This window comes from Notolepis coatsorum (assembly GCF_963971535.1).
Source record: "Notolepis coatsorum genome assembly, chromosome: 5".
Taxonomy (NCBI): domain Eukaryota; kingdom Metazoa; phylum Chordata; class Actinopteri; order Aulopiformes; family Paralepididae; genus Notolepis; species Notolepis coatsorum.
In genome coordinates this window covers 7,620,521-7,642,087 of record NC_140169.1, presented here as the reverse complement: position 1 = coordinate 7,642,087, position 21,567 = coordinate 7,620,521, and the positions used below count along the sequence as shown (strand labels likewise).

Sequence of the window (21,567 nt, the reverse complement as noted above, 5' to 3'; positions counted from 1 at the left end):
TTCGAAGACTACTGCCCCGAGGTGGTCGAGCAGTGATCACACTACCGAGATGTCATGCGCCCCCTGTACAAACGTGGATTTAAACCGTCGCTCCAGTTCCCTGCGAAGCTCATCATCAAAGCCAAGGATGGCACGAGGATACATCTACCGTCGCCCAAGGACGCCGTGGACTTCCTGGGGACCCGGCCCAGAGAAACCCCGACACCGGCTTCACCAGAACCGGGCGCGGACCCACGCGGACTCGATACCGGCCTCATCAGATCCAGATGCGGTAGTGGCATGACTCTGGGCCGTTAGCATCCTGCTACGGCTATCAGACAGAGCAGGGTGGCATTTAATATTTTATCACATATGTAGTTATGGATGATTACTTGATGTTAGGCTTCGCCTGGAAGTTTATATTTTTTTTTTCTCTCTCTCGCTATCTGACATAAGGGGAGGGGGGAACAATTTAGCTGTATATGACTGTTGTACTGTTGCATGGCTATAGCCACGGGCTAGGATGCTAAATGCTAACGTTCCGTTTCGGAAGAAGCTGGACTTATTCTGTTTCGGATATTTCTACCACGCTTATAACTTTTACGCGCTACACCAGCGCCCAGCCGTGTTTTGGCTCATTGCCACCGGGATGCGTTTACTGTTGCTTGCACATTGAATGAACTGGGGTATCGTGACTGCGCCAGCCGGGCCTTGTCGGCTACATACAGCTAGCCACCCGCATAGCTCCCGTCAATATCTGCTGCTGACAACATGCTTGCTGGAGTGGCAGACGGCTCCCTGCACAGCACCCTCCTCTGGCGTGGAGGCCTAATTGTACAGGGTCAAACCAGCATCATGGGAGATAACACGGACAAAGTATCGCCCCCTCCCGGCCTGGTGGATGTACTGCACGCCTGTCCTATCGCAACATGCCTGAAAGATACAACCCCCCCCTTTTACCAATAGTTCTGGGCTCCAGCTGTTGACCTTACTAATGGCTTATGGTTCAATTTGAATTTTCTTGTTTACTCTACACTTTGAGGCACTTTTGTATATAGGGGAATGTGGCAGTTAGCCAATGAGAGATGGTTCTATGAATGGTAGGTTTGAAGTCTCTGGAAATGTTGGTGAGTCCCTGTGATGTTGGGGAAAGACCCACTGGTCCCACACCTTTATATGTTTTTAATGTCATTAATATTTGTTTTATGTATGGCTCAAAGTACGTGTGCATAGTGTTTAAGATAAGTGAATTCTGCATGCCCACAGGCTTGTCCAGGTCTGCCCCGCCTACACACCCCTCAATATTCTATGGCTATGGCTAACTCTGAGAGCTTTAAGCTCTGCTCCTGGAATGTTCGAGGTCTTCAGAAATTGGCAAAGAGGAAGGCGATTCTGACCTTTTTAAAGAAGGAGAATGTTTCTATTGCTTTATTACAGAAAACCCATATGGGGCCCAACGACACCGCTAAACTCCAAAAGAGTTGGGTGGGACAGGTCTTCGCCACAAACTATTCTACATTCAGAGTGGCCATATTGATCAATAAAAATCTCCCCTTTAGACTCATAACATCCTCTTTAGATAGCCACGGTCACTATGTGATTATCAAAGGGGTTCTTAAGGGTAAAGAAATGACATTTATGAATGTATACTGTCCCCCAGGCTACTCCCCTGACTTTCTATCCAAAATATTTACTGAATTGAATGGCCTGGCCTCTGAGAATGCTTTTGTGGGCGGAGACTTTAACTGTCCTTATACGGTCTCTTGACAAACTCCCACCCAGTTTGGCTCCCCCCTCTAGGCAAGCAAAGATGCTCACCTCCCTATGCAAAGACATCGGATTCTCAGATGTCTGGAGAACCCTTTGCCCATCCGAACTGAAGTTCACCTTTTTTAGCGGCCCACACAAGAGCAACAGTAGAATAGACTATTTCTTCATCCCTTCCTCTAAGCTCTTTCTAGTATCGTAGTATTGTTTTATCGGATCACGCCCCTATATATCTGGTCTACTCCCTGTGTGAAGAGAGGGCGCTGTCGAGGCGTTGGCGCCTCAACCCATTAGGGATGGGTACCTTTCACATTTGAACCGGTACCTGTGAATCGATACCGGTACCCAACGGTACCTTTTTTCGGTACTTTAGTCTCAAGAAATGTAATTTACTCAGTCGTGAAAAAAATCCAAACTTCAAATAACTACAATTTCGACCGTTTTCGGCTTGCCATTGCTCCGACTGCTTTGTTGTTGAATCAAGTCAAATCCTAGGTAAGCATATATTGTGCGTGTGAACGTTGACATGAAAATAAAAAAAGAAAAGAAAAAGAAAAAAAGAAAAAGAAAATAAAAAAAAATTCCATTCAGTATCTCACTTGAATCGATACTCGGTAGTACCGACGTGTTTCGGTTCGGTACCTCGAAAGTACCGAATTCGGTACCCATCCCTAGTAGGTAGAACACACATATATATAGCACACATAGATAATGCACACACATAAGAGCCACATTTATTTAAAATTTAATTTGTATTATTTTACTTTCTTGTTTGCCTGTCTTGTGCTGTTCTTATTGTTGTCGTTGTTGTTGTTATTGTTACTATTATTATTATTGTTAACACTTTGGTTGCCTAAGGTTAAATTAATGATATACCATAGATTGCCAGCGCTATTTGTCTATGGAGAAAGTCCCCTTCTTTGCAGGGCTATAACTTTTTAAATTCTATTGCTACATTGCCATTATTAGGGCCCATTCAAAGTCCTATATGTATTGTTCATTGTGTAGCAACGTTAAACTTTTTCATTCACATATTCATAGTAAAGTATGGTCTAATGTATAAGTATGTTTTCATCTCTTTCTGCAGCTTTCTCCAGAACGTGATATATAGCCCCAAATGCATTATATTGATGATGAAATACAGTTTGATGGCAATCAGCGCGATATAAAAAATTCCAACTAGACGTACTTCTAGAAGTTACTACACGTCATCTGATGTTGACCGGATGGGCGAGGGGGCGTTTATAATTCCGTGGGCAGCGTTATACCAATCATCTAATGTGGGTCAAATGTTGATAATATCAGTTATTATCGAAGACGGTAACGTTACACGCTGAAACTCACCCCAGTCTCCGCGCGCCGTTGGGCGATCATCGTCGAGTAGAAATTTTATCATTATGGGATATATTATTACCCGGTCCATCTCCAGCTTGTATAATGGTATATACGTCCAAATCATGTTGTTTATCGAGTTATTGGCAATCGATCGCTATGTAGAGTGACGAGCTAGAGTCACGGGACATGTACCGAGTGGCCGGAAGCAATACGGACGTCTAGCAAAACCTCTAGTGCGCTTCCTGTTAAGCGCTTGCGCCGATCGGCCACCAGATGGCGCTCCTGAACCGCCAGAGAGCTCAGTGGGTCCTGCTGGTGGATCTCAGGCCAGCGGAGGGACATTATGAATCCGATCGCAGATTTTTGAAATATTGATATAAAGACGACGTACAGCGTCCCCCGGCAACTTTAGCATGGCCAGCAAAGACGTCTAAAGACGGCTCCCGGCACCCAAAGTGTTAATGTTATTGTATTGTGATGTCTTGTTCTATGTTGAAAAATGGAAAATAAAAACATTTATAATTTTTTTTTAATTAAATAGCACCAAGACAACTGTATTACAAGATCGTATCACATTGTAAATTGTACTGGAAAACTAAATGCCTAAATTATATCGTGAAAACGAAAAGATAGTGATATATTTTATCCATATTGCCCAGCCCCAAGAAAAAAAAAGAAAAAATTCTGGAGAAAGTAACGTCTGGAGAAAGTAACGTCTGGAGAAAGTAACTACTGGAGAAAGTAACTGCTGGAGAAAGTAACTGCTGGAGAAAGTAACGGCTGGAGAAAGTAACGGCTGGAGAAAGTAACGGCTGGAGAAAGTAACGGCTGGAGAAAGTAACTACTGGAGAAAGTAACTACTGGAGAAAGTAACGGCTGGAGAAAGTACCGGCTGGAGAAAGTAACGTCTGGAGAAAGTAACTGCTGGAGAAAGTAACGTCTGGAGAAAGTAACGGCTGGAGAAAGTAACGTCTGGAGAAAGTAACGTCTGGAGAAAGTAACGGCTGGAGAAAGTAACGGCTGGAGAAAGTAACGGCTGGGGCGGCTGGGTGGCACAGCGGACATTGCGCTCGTCACCAACGCAAGAGACACCGGGTTCGACTCCGGCTGTCGGCGCTGCCTCCGGCTTGGGCCAGCCGTCATACTAACTCAATTGGCAGAATTAGCGGGTGGAAGTCGATGGGTGGTAATCTGGACGTTGTGGACAGCGACTCCTACAGGTCGGTTGGGGACGCCTGCACAGCAGAGACAGGAAGTGGCGGGGGTAGTGTGAGCCTCCCACGCGTTACACCTCGCCAATGAGAGTCCGCGCTGCAGGGCTCGAGACTAACGATGTCCCGTCGTCCCGGGGACGATCAAATATTGATTTGGGACGAACAGAAATCTTTGCTGGGACGCATCCGGGACGGAGAGGATTTTTCTTTCACAGGAAATGTCAATTGGCCGACTGTCAGTGCACGCATATATTGCTGTCAAATGGTGAATGTCTCGTGCTGACTAAGTTCACTGAAGTCTAAACGTAGCGTGATTTGCCAAATCCAATGACTATCTCCGCCTCCCAACGCAGCAATACGCTCGTCCAGCATCAAGTTCCTACCCACCTCTCCTCCGGTACAGTACGCGCTGTGCACCGTACGATTGCAACGGTGCGGAACCTTTTTTTGCGGAACTTAAATCCCCACGTAATTTATCAACAACACTGCGGTCTGCTGTGAGCATTATAAAACAAACGTGTGTTTAACCGACCGTGAATTAAAGTGTCAATGCTGTTTGTCATTTTAACAGCAGATACTTTCTTAAATGCCATCCTCCCGACAGAGCAGTGTGACGGGGAGCTCTGATGGGTTCGATTGCTGGTGTTAGCATTAGCTGAAGAGCTAGTTTTAGCTTAACGTTACCTTGGCTAAAGTTGGGACTATTCATAATCCAGCAATAATGGCTGCAGACCTGCAAGCAAAGTACAGCAAGTTGGCAAAGGAGTATTCCAACGTAAATCACATTTTCACCAGTAAAGTTAGTCTTTCCATCTGCAGCTACATGCTAGCTAACCTAGCTCATGTTAGCGTCGTCACTGAACCACCTCGCGTACACAATTAATGACATGTTGCGGACAGCCATATCGGTGACAATGTTTAGCTTTTAGTGCCAAATGATAAGAGTCTGAGGCGGAGTCTCAAAAGAGAATGTTGAATATTTATTGTGCAAAAATCACAACAGATCCTCTCCAACGGAGCCTTGTAGCTGAGTAGGCAGTAGGGTATATCTGCAGAGCCACTTGGTAACGAGTGCAACACCGTGTAATGTCCGTGTGGATCGTTGGAGTAGGGTATATCTTGATTGATTGATTGATTGAAAACTTTATTAACAGATTGCAGAATGGGTACAGTACAGTACAGCTCAATACATACAATTGTTAAGGGGATGCAGACCAGAGAAAGACTTTCGTCTTGTTTACATCAGGGTCCCCCATTTTCAATTCATCATAACATATATGACATACATGACATACAGATAGACAGTACTGCTACATCTATACATTTATGACATATCAGATTTGCAAATACAGTACTGTTTGTGATACAGAAGTGTCCAGAAAAGGAGTGTATATACATTTGGCATAGAAACTGTACATTGGAGGAGGTTGGTTGGGTGGGGTGGGGTTGGGTGGGTTGGGTGAGGGCTGTACATTGGAGGTGGGGGGGGGGGGGGTTGGGAAGGGGACACACACACATTTTACACTGTACATTGGAATATTGACAAAGCCTTACTTGGTCATTTACTGTACAACTAGGTTAGGACATTTGTAGGGGCCAGTTTCGAATTGCAGTCTCACGTAGGTGTTTTTTGAGAGTGTTTTTGAAGGTGGGTAGTGATTCACATTCCTTTACAGCTTTAGGCAGGGCGTTCCACATTGATGTGGCATAATTGCGAAACGTGTTTAGTCCCTTGTTTGAGCCGAATCTGGGTTTTACATGATTTGTGGAGCTCCCTCACCTCTGGTGTTGTGATCGTGGTATTCACTGACCTTTGGGAAGTATTTTGACATGTACATGGGTACCTTGGTCGCGTAGTGTATCTTGTAGACCAGGCCCATTGCAAGTTGCTGTACTCTGTCGTCTACTCTAAGCCATCCTAGGTTGTCAAAGTGGGCAGGGGTGAGGTGGGTTCTAGGAGTCAGGTCAAGTAGTAGTCTGACTAGCTTGTTTTGAGATGTTTGTAATTTGTTTTTTAGTGCCTTTGAGGTGCTTTGGTACCATGAGGTGCAAGCATAGTCGTAGTACCCTTGAATGAGTGCTCCTGCTAGAGTCTTCAGGGTATTCTTGTTTACCAGAGAGGAGATCCGGTACAAGAATCGCGTTCGTTGGTTGACTTTTTTTATTACATTGGATGCCATTTTGTCACAGGAAAGATTAGCCTCTAGGATGGAACCCAGGTAGGTAATTTCATCTTTCCTTGTGATAATATTGTCACCCACTGTAACCGAGAAGCCGTCGGTCTTGCTGAGTTTGTTATTTGAACCGAAGAGAATGGACTCTGTTTTGCCCATGTGTAATGATAGTTTGTTGTCGGCGAGCCATATGCAGATTTTGCCTAGTTCCGAGCTGAGGGCTTTTTCAACCTGTAACTTGTTCTTGTCAGAGACCAGCAGGGCTGAGTCGTCCGCAAACAGGAACAAGTTGCAGTCACAAGCTGACGACATGTCATTTGCATAAATTAGGAATAGTAGCGGTCCTAGTATGCTTCCTTGTGGAACACCACAGCTCACTGTGAGGGGGGGGGGGATAGTGTACCGTTTACTTCCACCATCTGTTCCCTCCCCTCCAGGTAGGATTGTATCCAGCTCACTGATAAACTATCAAAACCAATTGCTTTTAGCTTGTCAATCAGAATGGTGTGATTGACAGTGTCGAAGGCCTTTTGTAGGTCCAGCATGACCATGCCGCAGTATTTGCCCGCGTCCACCTCTTGTTTGATGTGGTCGTTCAAGTAGAGAAGGCATGTGTCAGTGGAGTGGGATGTTCTGAAGCCAGATTGGAATTCGTAGATTAGATTTTTTTCCGCGAGGTACTTTTCGATCTGTTCGTATACTATTTTTTCCATGACTTTCGAGATGGATGTAAGGATAGAAACAGGGCGGTAGTTACCCGGGTCTAATTTGCTGCCCTTTTTGTGCAGGGGTGTTACTCTCGCAATTTTGAAGTCCTTGGGGACGTGTCCCTGTTTTATGGAGAGGTTTATTATGTGTGTGATGACTGGGGTGATGGCTGCTGCTGAGTCTCTGAGGAATTTGGAGGGGATGTTGTCATGGCCAGTGGCCTTGTTTGGTTGGAGGGCGCTCAGTTTTTTGAGTACCTCATCTGTAGTTACTATTTCCAGTTTGAAGTCGTCTTTGTGGACGCCTAGGTTCTTGTAGTATGCTACTATGTGTTCTACCCCATACTGCCCTGAGTGGGAGGGTAGTTTGTTTACCAGTGTTGTGGCTATGTTTGTGAAGAAAGTGTTTAAGTAATTGGCTACATCCAGCTTGTCTGTGATGAGCGTATTGTCCGTCTTTATGTTTATGTTTGAGAACCTGGTTTTGAGTTTTTTACTGCAGCCTAGTTGATTGTTGAGTAATTTCCAAAGTTCACGTGGTTTATTTTTGTTTTCCTCGGTTTTGTCATTGATGAAATTTTTTTTAGCAGTTTTGATCATGGAGTTTACGTCATTTCTTAGTCTGTTTCTTTCTAGTTTGAGTTCAGTCACGTGGTCTTGGAGTTCACTGCTCGTGCTTTTGGTAAGCTTTGACTGACTTTTACGAAACTCAGAGCATTTTTTGTCTCTGGCTTTCATAGCGGTCAGTATTTCAGTGTGCATCCATGGCTCAGCGCGATTTTTTACCCTGGTGGTTCTTAGGGGGGCCATGTTGTTTAGTATTGATGAAAATTTGGTTTTGAAGCCAAGCCAAGTTTCTTCAACCAGTGTACCATTGAGTTCATCTGACCAGTCCAGACTCTCCAGTTCAAGGTTAAAGGCCTCGCTAGAGTAGGTTTTGAGGTCTCTAGATGTGACTGTTTTGTGACAGCCAGCCTTTAGTTTTAGCTTTTTGCGGGTACAGAATATCATATAATGATCACTTAACCCGCATGCTATAACCCCTTTGTTGGTTATCTGCAGTGCTGCAGCCCCATACTCAGTGTATAGATTTGTATTAGTATCATAATCAATCACCTGTTGTTGAATAAATACCATTACTTTCTAGTTATTACTAAAAAACAGTATATATAAAACAGTAGCTGTATTAAAAAAAAAGTATAATTTAGATAATTTAATTAAAATTTAAAAAAAAAAATTAATGTATGCACTGGTATCGCCCCCCCCCCCCCCCCCCCCCCCCCCCCCCCCCCCCCCCCCCCACTGTACCGGAAAAATACCGAACCGTGACTTCAAAACCGAGGTATGTACCGAACCGTGGATTTTGTGTACCGTTACACAGTTTCATTACTAGTCAAGTGTCATTACTTTAGTTATCAAAGGTGGAATCTCTGAACGCAATGACATTATGTAGTTTAAAGCTAAACTTGATTTGATCTTTATTTATCTCTAACATTTTCAACCATAAACACACATTTGTAATAACAAAAAAAAATAAAATGAAATAAAATACATTTAAATATATTTTCCTATGGAAGGAATAATCAACATGGCTCCAATTGGTTGACTATAACAGCACCGTGACCAAATATCCCTATACTAGCACCTTGTTAAACACTTTTTTTTATATTTATTTTTAATCATAATTATTCTTGTGAAATCTTTCCACCATGGGAGCCTTTTGACTAAATCAATTTATTCTCCCCTTCTCTGAAAGGTGTTTCTTATGGCAATAACAACTATAGACAACAAAACCAAAGTAAAGAAACTACATTTGATTTTTGGGACGGTTACATTCACTTTGGGACGGTTAAAATTGTATTTCGGGACGGTTCTGGGACGGTGGTGAAAAAAGTTAGTCTGGAGCCCTGCCGCGCTGGCAGGTGAAAAGATGTGACAGGCTGCCTCCTCGTGTACCGGAGGGGACACGTGATGCAAGGCTTCTATCCTCCCTACAACCGGCCAGTGGGGGGCATATGCGAGCAACGTTCAAGACAGGGGAGGGAAGAATTGGCACAATGGAATTGGGATGGGAGAAAAATTGAAAAAGAGGAGAAAAAGTAGATACAAAAAAAGAGAAAGTAACTGCTGGAGAAAGTAACGGCTGGAGAAAGTAACTGCTGAAGAAAGTAACTACTGGAGAAAGTAACTACTGGAGAAAGTAACTACTGAAGAAAGTAACTGTTGGAGAAAGTAACTGCTGAAGAAAGTAACTACTGGAGAAAGTAACTACTGGAGAAAGTAACTACTGAAGAAAGTAACTGTTGGATAAAGTAACTACTGGAGAAAGTAACTGCTGGAAAAAGTAACTGCTGGAGAAAGTAACGGCTGGAGAAAGTAACTACTGGAGAAAGTAACGGCTGGAGAAAGTAACGGCTGGAGAAAGTAACTGCTGGAGAAAGTAACGGCTGGAGAAAGTAACGGCTGGAGAAAGTAACGGCTGGAGAAAGTAACTACTGGAGAAAGTAACTGCTGGAGAAAGTAACGGCTGGAGAAAGTAACGGCTGGAGAAAGTAACTGCTGGAGAAAGTAACTGCTGGAGAAAGTAACGGCTGGAGAAAGTAACTACTGAAGAAAGTAACTGCTGGAGAAAGTAACGGCTGGAGAAAGAAAGTAACGGCTGGAGAAAGTAACGGCTGGAGAAAGTAACTACTGGAGAAAGTAACTACTGGAGAAAGTAACGGCTGGAGAAAGTAACGGCTGGAGAAAGTAACTGCTGGAGAAAGTAACTGCTGGAGAAAGTAACTGCTGGAGAAAGTAACAGCTGGAGAAAGTAACTGCTGGAGAAAGTAACTGCTGGAGAAAGTAACTACTGGAGAAAGTAACTGCTGGAGAAAGGATCTGTTTTGACAGGAAGTAGAAAGGGAGATGGTGTTATCATATATGTGCTAGGTTGCAGATGTCTCCCTGCCCAACCCTTCTCAGAAATATTTCTGAAATGTTTGTGTTACTCCATACTAAACCTTTGGGAACAACTTATTCACAGTCTACAGTTGCTTGAGTTCGATTTTCTATTCATTATTGTTAGTTATTGGTTAGTGGCTAGTATAGTATACACACATAGCAGATAAGATAACAGTTGGTTGGATCCACTACACTCCGGTTACTTACTACTGAACGGACGTGTTTTTGCGGACCTCCCATACTTTCAAACTTTAGACTGTTTTCTTTCTTTTTACCATCTTTTAACCAGTGATCTTAACTGATCACTGTGACTTTTGCTCTTATCGTTTATACTGTTGGATTTATTGGTTTTATGTGACTTCTTACTGGACGTGACCTAAAGCTATCGGCGCTTGTTGTTGCCATAGCTACAGCTACACGCTACAGTACTCACAGTGCTGAGCTCCCCCGAGGAAATGGCTCCAACATCAGATGTCGCAGAGATGCGAACGGAACTGAAGAACATCGAGATACTAGTAGTGGATCTTATCAAGCGTCAAACGGAGCTAATGTCCAAGCTGGCTAGCATGGAACAAGCGGACGCAGGCTGCACCAGCAGTCCCTCCTGGGCGACAGTGGTGAGGGGCCGACGGAAGCTCTCCCTTCCTCTCTATGATCCCGTTGATTCACCTCAACTATCAAACCGATTCAATCCTCTTTGTAGTGATTCCAGCATCCTTGGCTCTCCTTCGTTTCCGTCTCCTGCTGCTAGTAGTGTAGCTTTGCTCAAAGACTATCCGAGGATAGCTACTAGCCTAGCTACTAGCCAGGCTCCAAGCGAAGCTACCAGGACGACGGCCCTCTCCAGCTCACAACTCAACCATGGAAGTATATCTGCGCCCCGGAGCAGAAAGCGCTCTGCCCTGTTTGCTCTCGCATCGCCAAGCTCCCCAGACTCACGCGATGGGTCCGACTCCCCAAAGTTTAAACGCCCTCGTCTGCGGTGCTCTGCAGCACATACCAGGATGATCATTCAAACGGCGAGTGTCATCGATGGAAATGCCGCTGTGAATGAGCCCCTCCTCACGGCGCTGCTGCCCGACCAAACGTCTAACTCCGCCAGCAATGCAGACGCTACTCCTGCGGCTTTTCACCATAGAAACCTGGCCATCTACGACGGGGAATGCATCCAGGAACAGCCAGAGATCCTACTCATCGGAGATTCCATCACCAGGTTTTTGCAAATACCACACGGCATTACGTATTGTTTTTCCGGTTTAAAAGTTACTGACTTACTGGAGTGTACTCCCGAAATCATCGAGAGATATCCGTCCGCCCACACCGTTATTATTCATATCGGAGCAAATGACGTAATGGCTAGACAATCCGTTAAACTCCAATCTGACTTTGAATCACTAATACTCACTATTGAAAGCCTGGGTAAAATATGCATTGTGTCTGGCCCCATTCCATCCATGGGTCGTGGATCTGAGCGATTTAGCCGTCTGTTCTGGTTGCACAAATGGCTACAGACCCACTGTACTACTATAGGACTTTGCTATATAAATAACTTTGATCTGCTCTGGTCCAGGAAAGACCATTACAGACCCGATGGCATCCATCCAAACATATCAGGGGTAAATGTGCTAATACATAACGTCATACAAAGTATAGCATCACTGGCCTGACAACCAACCATATCTAGCTCTGTAGACTATATACAGAAGCAGCCTAAACTACAAAAAAACACGTTGAGTGTCATCCCGATTCTGATCACCAAAAGACTAATCAATTACTCATTATCACGTCCCATATGTAAATCTAACCTTATCAATATCAGTGTTCAACCACAGACTATCTCACACCCCACTACAGAACCCGTACAGCTAAAACTAGCACTGTTCAACGTTAGAGCGCTGAAACAAAAATCATTTCTGATAAATGAACTCATAGTAAAACATGGTGTACATTGTATGTTTTTAGTAGAGACATGGTTAGACAATATCACTGGTGTAGCAACACTGATTGAGACCTGCCCTTCCAATTTTAAATTCTATCAATCAAACAGACAGAGTGGGAGGGGAGGAGGAATAGCAGCAATCATCTCCACTCAATTTGTGTGCAATGATATTGACCTGGGAACATTTTTATCATTTGAATACCTTGCTATTGTATTGAAAACAGAAATGCCAGTAATATGTGTGACATTGTATCGACCACCAAGGTACTCGCCACTCTTCATACAGGAATTTTCAGAACTCATATCGATCTGCATTACCAGGTATGATAGAATCATTCTTAATGGAGATCTAAATATTCATATCAACAAAAAGGATGACCCCAGGGGTTGTGAGTTTCTGAACCTACTGGACAGTTTTGGACTGATGCAACATGTTCACGAGGCCACCCACCAACATGGCAACACTCTGGACCTACTAATAACAACAGGGCTAAACATTGAGAATATATCAGTAAAACAAATTCCAATTTCTGACCATTATTGTGTGTTCTATGGTACAAGCCTAATATTACATAAGACCAGAAGCGAATTCCTAGTTCACAGAAGGCTTCTGGACGCTAGAGCTGAAGCAAAATTCTCTAGTATGATGAAATCATACGACCAATGCAGTAAATCCTCCTTAAATCAGCAAGTGCAAAACTTCCACAACACCTTGTCAACCGTGTTAGATACTGTTGCCCCTCTAAAGGTTAAAAAGGTAAAAACTGATAGAATCTCTCCATGGCTAAATAAAACCAATGTTAAAGATAACAAGAGAAAATGTAGGATAGCCGAGCGAAAATGGAGGAAACTCAAACTCACTTTAATTTATACAAAGACGCCATGGGCGCATACAATAAGGCAATACAACTTGCGAGAAAGGAATATTTTTCCAAAATGATCTCAGAAAATATGGGTAACTCGAGGGTACTCTTTTCCACCATTGACCGGCTGATTAACATACCACCCCCCCATATACCACAGCAATCAGCCACAAAATGTGAAGAGTTCGCAGTTTTCTTTAATGAAAAAATATCATTGATTAGAGCAAGCATTACCGCTGATATGGATCTGGCTATGAGTGAAACCCCACCTGAGATAACTATGGGGGAATTCACATGTATTACATTACCTGACCTCTGTAAGATTGTCTCTGAGTGTAATTCCGCCACCTCCTGCCTCGATCCTATACCAACAGCATTTCTCAAGCGGGTGTTTGATAGTGTCTCAAATCATGTCCTTGAAATCATAAATATGTCTCTTCAAACAGGCACTTTTCCAGATGCATTTAAAACAGCTGTAGTAAAACCACTACTAAAGAAAACAAACTTAGATGTAAACGAACTAAAAAGCTATAGGCCAATATCGAACCTTCCATTTATCAGCAAGATATTAGAAAAGATAGTCTCAGTACAAATAAACTCCTTTCTCAAAGATAATAACATCATGGATGAACTACAATCAGGTTTCAGAACAAATCACAGCACTGAAACTGCCCTTACCAAAATAGTTAGCGACCTCAGGCTAAACTCCGATGCTGGCAAAGTCTCAATTCTTGTCCTATTGGACCTTAGTGCAGCGTTCGATACGATTGACCATAATATCTTGATCAGTCGTCTAGAAAGACTGGTTGGCTTTTCCGATCATGTACTAAATTGGCTCATAACATACATTAAGGGAAGAAGGTTCTATGTTAAGCTTGGAGACAATGTATCCGAGGAACATAACAGCAATTTTGGAGTCGCACAAGGAAGCTGCCTTGGTCCATTACTCTTCTCACTATATATGCTGCCCCTCGGGGACATCATTCGAGACCACAATGTATGCTTCCATAGTTATGCTGATGATACACAACTATATATCTCCGCAGAACCAAATAACACTACAGCCATACAGTCCATTACAAATAGTCTGTTAGCAATAAACAAGTGGATGAACAATAACTTCCTAAAATTAAACGAAAGCAAGACCGAAATCCTATTGATCGGCCCAAAAGCGAAAAGGGAAGTGCTTTGTAAAAACCTGGGGAGTCTGTCATCCTATGTAAAGACTGAGGTTACAAGCCTAGGTGTCATCTTGGACTCAGACCTGACCTTTAAGTCTCATATAAATAAGGCCATGAAAACGTCATTCTTCCACCTAAGAAACATAGCGAAAGTAAGACCTTTCGTAAATAAAAAGGATGCAGAGAAACTTATTCATGCTTTTGTATCAAGTCGGCTTGACTATTGTAATGCACTGTTCACTGGTCTTCCCAAAGCAACCATTGGGAAGCTTCAGCTTATCCAAAACTCTGCAGCTCGATTACTAACTCATACAAGGAGAAGAGAACATATCACTCCAGTCCTGGCCACTCTGCACTGGCTTCCAATAACTCATAGAATTGATTTTAAGGTCCTTTTCCTAACATATAAAGCTCTTAATGAGCAAGGCCCAAAATACATAGCAAATTCCCTAGTTAGTTATCTGCCCTCAAGAACGCTACGGTCATCCACTACAGGTTTACTAGACACGCCCAGAAACCAAAAAAGGATAGGAAGTATGGCATTTGCCAACTATGCCCCAAAACTATGGAACACACTACCAACACACATCAGAAACGCCAGCTCTATACACATTTTTAAAGGAAAATTAAAAACGTACCTATACAGTCTAGCTTACAAATAGTTATGGCTTGGAAAAACCTGATGGATCCATGAGGCTAGGATAAGCCTTGTGGACCCAACTTTTTAGATGAAGGAACGGGTACATAGGAGACACGCCTCCAGTTTTTCAAAAGTTTTTGACACGCCTCAGCTTCTGAGCTGAAGGAGTGTTTTTGCGGACCTCCCAAACTTTCAAACTTTTTAGATGAAGGAATGGGTACAATAGGAGACACGCCTCCAGTTTTTCAAGCGTTTTTGACACACCTCAGCTTCTGAGCTGAAGGCGTGTTTTTGCGGACCTCCCAAACTTTCAAACTTTTTAGATGAAGGAATGGGTACAATAGGAGACACGCCTCCAGTTTTTCAAAAGTTTTTGACACGCCTCAGCTTCTGAGCTGAAGGCGTGTTTCTGCGGACCTCCCAAACTTTCAAACTTCTTAGATGAAGGATGGGTATAATAGGAGACACGCCTCCAGTTTTTCAAAAGTTTTTGACACACCTCAGCTTCTGAGCTGAAGGCGTGTTTTTGCGGACCTCCCAAACTTTCAAACTTTAGACTGTTTTCTTTATGCGTTTTTCTTTTTCTTTCTTTCTACCACAAGACGCGGCCACTGATGGGTCCATGGGACTTGGATAAGTCCTGTGGACCCAACTCTGGCCACTGACCACATGAGCGAACGGGTACATACGCACACAATACACGGCCACTGATGGATCCGTGGGACTTGGTAAAGCACTATGGACCCAACTATGACCACTGATAAAAACGTAACTACACTAGCATTATAAGACCTAAACATTGCTACCTACCATACAAGTGCATTGGTTTAGTGCATTTCCGGTTGCCACTGAGCGGAAATGTTTGTGCGGACCTGTTCTCCCAAACTGGTAAGCAAATGACTGTTTTTACGTTATTTTCATTTTTACGTTACTATTATTATTATTATTATTATTATTTTTTTTTAACATTGATCTTAACTGATCACTATGACTTTATTGCTTTTATCGTTATATATGCCTATAATTGTGTACAGCACTTTGAGCTACATGACATGTATGAAAGGTGCTTTATAAATACTTACTTACTTACTTACTTACTTACATACCGCTAATTAATTTTGGGCCACAACGAGATTTCACCACAGCGACACTCAAAGTGAAGGCCATTCCACTATATAGGCCCTGGGCTGGAGTTAAAGTCAAACTACTAGTAAAAGTTGACCTTCCACCCCTACTGTGGGAAACCATGGTGACAAACACAGACACAATGCAACTCTGCGGGCAGGAAGTTCCCTCTATTCTGTTTTATGAGAGACTGTGGACAAGACGTGTGGGGAAGTTCCAAATGAAGACGAGAGCAAAAACAGGACCAGAGGGATGGTCTATATATGTCCAGACAATAGACAATCAACTATATAACAGTCCAGTCATGTCCAATATACTGATATACTAACATTACAGATGGAACGAAGTCCATATAAACAGATGTTGATCATTGTGTGTAGGTGTGTGTGTGTGTGTGTGTGTGTGTGTGTGTGTGTGTGTGAGTGAATGAATGAATAAAAACTTTATTAACAGATTGCAGAATGGGTACAGTACAGTACAGCTCAATACATACAATTGTTAAGGGGATGCAGACCAGAGAAAGACTTTCGTCTTGTTTACATCAGGGTCCCCCATTTTCAATTCATCGTAACATATATGACATACATGACATACAGATAGACAGTACTGCTACATCTCTACATTTATGACATACCAGATTTGCAATTACAGTACTGTTTGTGATACAAAAAGAGTCCAGAAAGAAAAGAGTATATACATTAGGCGTAGAAACTGTACATTGGATTGGGTAGGTGGGGGTGGGGGGGGACTGTACATTGGAGGTGGGGGGGGGGGGGTAGGAGTGTGGGGGGGCGGGGGGGTTGGGTAGGAGGGGTGGGTGGGGGCTGTACATTGGAGGTGGTTGGGTGGGGGGGGGGTTGGGTAGGAGTGGGGGGGGGGTTGGGTAGGAGTGGGGGGGGGGGGGGTTGGGTAGGAGTGGGGGGGGGGTTGGGTAGGAGTGGGGGGGGGGGGGGGTTGGGTAGGAGGGGTGGGTGGGGGACACTGAACAACTGTACAAACAACACTGTACATTGGATTATTGACAAGACCATACTTGGTAATTTACTGTACATTGGAGGGGGTTGTGTTCGGACATTTACAGGGGCCAGTTTCGAGTTGCAGTCTCCCTTAGGTGTTTTTTGAGAGTGTTTCTGAAAGTGGGTAGTGATTCACATTCCTTTACAGCTTTGGGTAGGGCGTTCCACATTGATGTGGCATAATTGCGAAACGTGTTTAGTCCCTTGTTTGAGCCGAATCTGGGTTTAACATGATTTGTGGAGCTCCCTCTGGTGTTGTGATCGTGGTATTCACTGACCTTTGGGAAGTATTTAGTCATGTACATGGGTACCTTGGTCGTGTAGTGTATCTTGTAGACCAGGCCCATTGCAAGTTGCTGTACTCTGTCGTCTACTCTAAGCCATCCTAGGTTGTCAAAGTGGGCAGGGGTGAGGTGGGTTCTAGGAGTAAGGTCAAGCAGTAGTCTGACCAGTTTGTTCTGAGATGTTTGTAATTTTGTTTTTAGCGCCTTTGAGGTGCTTTGGTACCATGAGGTGCAAGCATAGTCGTAGTACCCTTGAATGAGTGCTCCTGCTAGAGTCTTCAGGGTATTCTTGTTTACCAGTGAGGAGATCCGGTACAAGAAACGAGTTCGTTGGTTGACTTTTTTTATTACATTGGATGCCATTTTGTCACAGGAAAGATTTGCCTCTAGGATGGAACCCAGGTAGGTGTGTGTGTGTGTAGGTGTGTGTGTGTGTGTGTGTGTGTGTGTGTGTGTGTGTGTGTGTGTGTGTGTGTGTGTGTAGGTGGTGTGTGTGTGTGTGTCTGTGTCTGTGTGTCTGTGTGTGTGTGCGTGTGTGCATGTGTGTGTGTGTGTTTCAAGATTCAAGAGTGTATTTATCACATACATACCAGGGCATACAGTGAAGTGAGTGAGTGAGTGAGTGAGTGAGTGAGTGAGTGAGTGAGTGAGTGAGTGAGTGAGTGAGTGAGTGTGTATACAGTAGGTTGTAGTGCCGAGAGATGAGAGTCGGAGACGGTAGCTCGAGGTGGAGCGAACAGCATTTATTTAGTACACAAACACAACATGCTACTCCTACGTTGCTTGCGGTCGACTCGTGTGTGGTGGCAGGAAGTGCCACCTCATATAATGTTCGGGCGGAACTCTTGTTCCTAACAATAGTTCCGTGGGTGAATTATGTACAATTAACAATCACTACACAAGCCCCCCCAGAATTCACCCATGGTCAAAATCTCCACGGCGGGGAGAGACAACCACCCGGCCGCGGCGTGAGCGGACAACCGGGGGCGCGGTGCAAGCGCTTGCGCCCTCCACGGCGCCCGGGGGCATGAACCGGCCACGGTGAGTGCGGAAAGCCAGGGGCGGGGAGGTAGGGGCGGCGCAAGCGCCCGTGTCCTCCCCGACACCCGGGGGCACAGACGTCGACGAGGCCAACGGCGGCTCCGTCGTTGGCGGGTCCCGGGGTAGCGGCGGACGGCCTCGGCGGGGGGAGAGGGCCAGCTCTAAGGGCTGGGAAATGTCTACGTGGGCGGGTTCAATCTTGTGGTGGTTGTACCCCACCTCAAAGGCGAGCCTTCGCCAGTCCTCAGGGGCCTGTGGGCTAGGGTGTCCGGTGGATAGGTCATTCAGCAGCGTCGGACCCGAGTGACCAATCGCGACGTCCTCCAGGCGTAGACTGGAATCTGCAGTCCTGAGGGCCTGGATGTCGTGGTCGGAGGCCTGTCCCGAGCCCCTGTTGACGTAGTCGAGGTCCGGCTGTACAGCTCCGATGACGACGTTGGGCTTCTCGGCGACGTGTCTCGCGGCGCACTCGGAATCGTACGTGAGCTGTTGTCGTGCCGACCATGGCTCCGCTACCTTTGACTCAGAAAACGTGAGGGGTTCGTGGTCGGTGAAAGCTGTAAGAAGGCCGCCGTATGTCGCCTCATCGCGGACACATGCCAACGAAGCCCGTGTCTGTGCGTTTATCAGGCGGCCATGTCTAATGTCCACGAGGAGACCGTGTGCACCCAGGAAATCTGCCCCGAGTAGTGGGAACGAAATGTCGGCCGTGATGCAGTCCCACGTGAACCGCTGGCCCCCAAAACACAGTTCCACGGTCCTTGTACCGTAGGTGCGAATAGGGGTATCGTTGGCGGTCGTCAGGCGTGGACCTCTATCATCGCCGGCGGTGTCCTCTTTCGTAGCTGGCAGGACGCTCCTCTGAGCTCCGGTGTCGCAGAGTAACTTGCAACCGGAGAGTGTGTCTCTAATGAAAAGCAGCCGGTTCGACATACCTGCGCTCACCGCTGCTACTGGGCGCAGGTGTCTGCGTTTATGCGTCATGACGAAAGTGCAAGGGGAACGGCATCTTGTCGCCCTCGCGCCGAAACGTGTGTGGTAATAACACAGGCCTGCGGCAGCGCTGCTCCTGTTCTTCCTCGCCCCTCCCCCCTGCGGCGTGTAACCGCGAGTCGAGGCTATTAGCCCTGGGGCAAAGTGTCGAGTGGCCAGGTAGAAGCGGTCTGCCTCTTCTGCTAAAGCACGGGGATCAGTAGTCGCTGAATTGGCAAGTGCCGTCTGCACGTGTGGCGGCATGTGCCTGAGAAACAGTTCGATAAACAGGAAATCAGGCCGTTCCGCACCCAGCAGGTTTAACATCATCTCCATGTGCTCTGAAGGTTTGCTGTCCCCCAAGCCTCGTATAGCCAGCAAGCGTCGGGTCCGCTCTGACTGTGACAACTCGAATATTCTGAGCAGGTGCGTCTTAAACGCCTCATATTTATACCGGGCAGGCGGAGCTGTTATGAAGCCTACCGTCCTCGCCGCTGTAGTGCTCCCGAGGCTCGAGACGACGTGGTAATATCTCGCGCCGTCGTCGTCAACCCCTCGTAGGGCGAACTGCGCCTCTGTTTGAGCGAACCACGCCGCCGCAGAATGCTCCCAAAACTCCGGCAATCGAATAATAACGGCATCGTTTGCCATGTTCGGTTCGGTCCCTGATACTTCAGCGAGACCAATGTCGGGGTCACCAGTGTAGTGCCGAGAGATGAGTCGGAGACGGTAGCTCGAGGTGGAGCGAACAGCTTTTATTTAGTACACAAACACAACATGCTACTCCTACGTTGCTTGCGGTCGACTCGTGTGTGGTGGCAGGAAGTGCCACCTCATATAATGTTCGGGCGGAACTCTTGTTCCTAACAATAGTTCCGTGGGTGAATTATGTACAATTAACAATCACTACAAGGTACAACTTGTTCCAACTCGTAGTACATTATGTCTGACAAGCAACAAGTCAATATTTGTACAACTTTAAATTGTGTGTACATGTTTTGTTATCCATGCAGACTGTGATTGTAATGTAGTTACTAGGACAGAAGTGAGTCCTGACTCAGTGATGTCCTGAGAGAAGTGAGTGAGTTACATTACATTGATATGGGTTATTATTATTATTATAAGAGCCATATGGCCAGGCAGGGTGGGTGGGTGCCCTGCCCTGACGATGGAACTGGTTCGGAACGGGTGGGGGGGGGCGTTATATGATATTATTACCTGAGATCTTCCCGGCGGACTCTCCATGTCCCCTCCTCCGCTGCAGCAGAAAGAAATCGTTGGACTTCTCAGTCATCCACAGCTTCAGTGCGTTTTTGAGCAAAACCTCCTCCGGATTCAGCCACATACTTCCAAACCGAGAGAGATCCACGGGGATTGTGAGAGGAGGAGGAGGAGGAGGAGGAGGAGGAGGAGAAAGTACAACAAGCCGCCACTCTGTTCCGTTGTTGTTGTCACTCTTGTGAAGTGTCGGGACTGATCTTGTCAGCTCTAAAAACAAACACAATGCATGGAATTCATGATACGAGATTCCGAACCATCCATGACAGCAGGCGCTCCGCGCGACATCAGCCCTTTCTCTGCGTGTTTTCTCTGTTTCTTTCACTCTCTCTCGTCCCGATTGCAAATGTGAGCTACAGTCCAACAACCAGCAACCAGCAACCAGCCCGCAGCGCAGCACTCGCTTCCGCATTTCACCCTCCAGCCTTCTCTCCTTCCCTTAGTTCTTCCAGCCTTCTCTCCTTCCCTTAGTTCCAGCCTTGATTCGTTCCCTTAGTTCTTCCAGCCTTCTCTCCTTCCCTTAGTTCCAGCCTTGATTCCTTCCCTTAGTTCTTCCAGCCTTCTCTCCTTCCCTTAGTTCCAGCCTTCTCTCCTTCCCTTAGTTCTTCCAGCCTTCTCTCCTTCCCTTAGTTCCAGCCTTCTCTCCTTCCCTTAGTTCTTCCAGCCTTCTCTCCTTCCCTTAGTTCCAGCCTTAATTCCTTCCCTTAGTTCCAGCCTTCTCTCCTTCCCTTAGTTCTTCCAGCCTTCTCTCCTTCCCTTAGTTCCAGCCTTAATTCCTTCCCTTAGTTCCAGCCTTCTCTCCTCCCCTTAGTTCCAGCCTTAATTCCTTCCATTAGTTCCAGTCTCCATTCCTTCCCTTAGTTCCAGCCTTAATTCCTTCCCTTAGTTCCAGCCTTCATTTCTTCCCTTAGTTCCAGCCTTAATTCCTTCCCTTAGTTCCAGTCTTAATTCCTTCCCTTAGTTCCAGCCATAACCCCTTCCCTTAGTTCCAGTCTTAACCCTGTTTCCCTGCCACACTACAGAAGGTTTGATTGATTGATTGATTGAAAATTGTATTAACAAATTGCAGAATGGGTACAATACAGTACAGCTCAATACACACAATTGTT

At 45.4% G+C, this 21,567-nt stretch overlaps 1 protein-coding gene across 2 annotated transcripts in view; it reads right to left on the bottom strand.

The window, feature by feature from the left end:
• The window catches only part of tbc1d8 (TBC1 domain family member 8), a 188,990-nt gene extending 168,177 nt beyond the window's left edge, over nucleotides 1-20,813 (bottom strand). For both annotated transcript variants that reach the window (XM_084313944.1, XM_084313945.1), the window contains exon 1: nucleotides 20,399-20,813. In XM_084313944.1, coding sequence (XP_084170070.1) covers nucleotides 20,399-20,525 — 127 coding nt within the window. In that variant the 5' untranslated portion in view covers nucleotides 20,526-20,813. The remainder of the gene's footprint in view (nucleotides 1-20,398) is intronic.
• Between the last annotated feature and the right edge of the window lie 754 nt (nucleotides 20,814-21,567).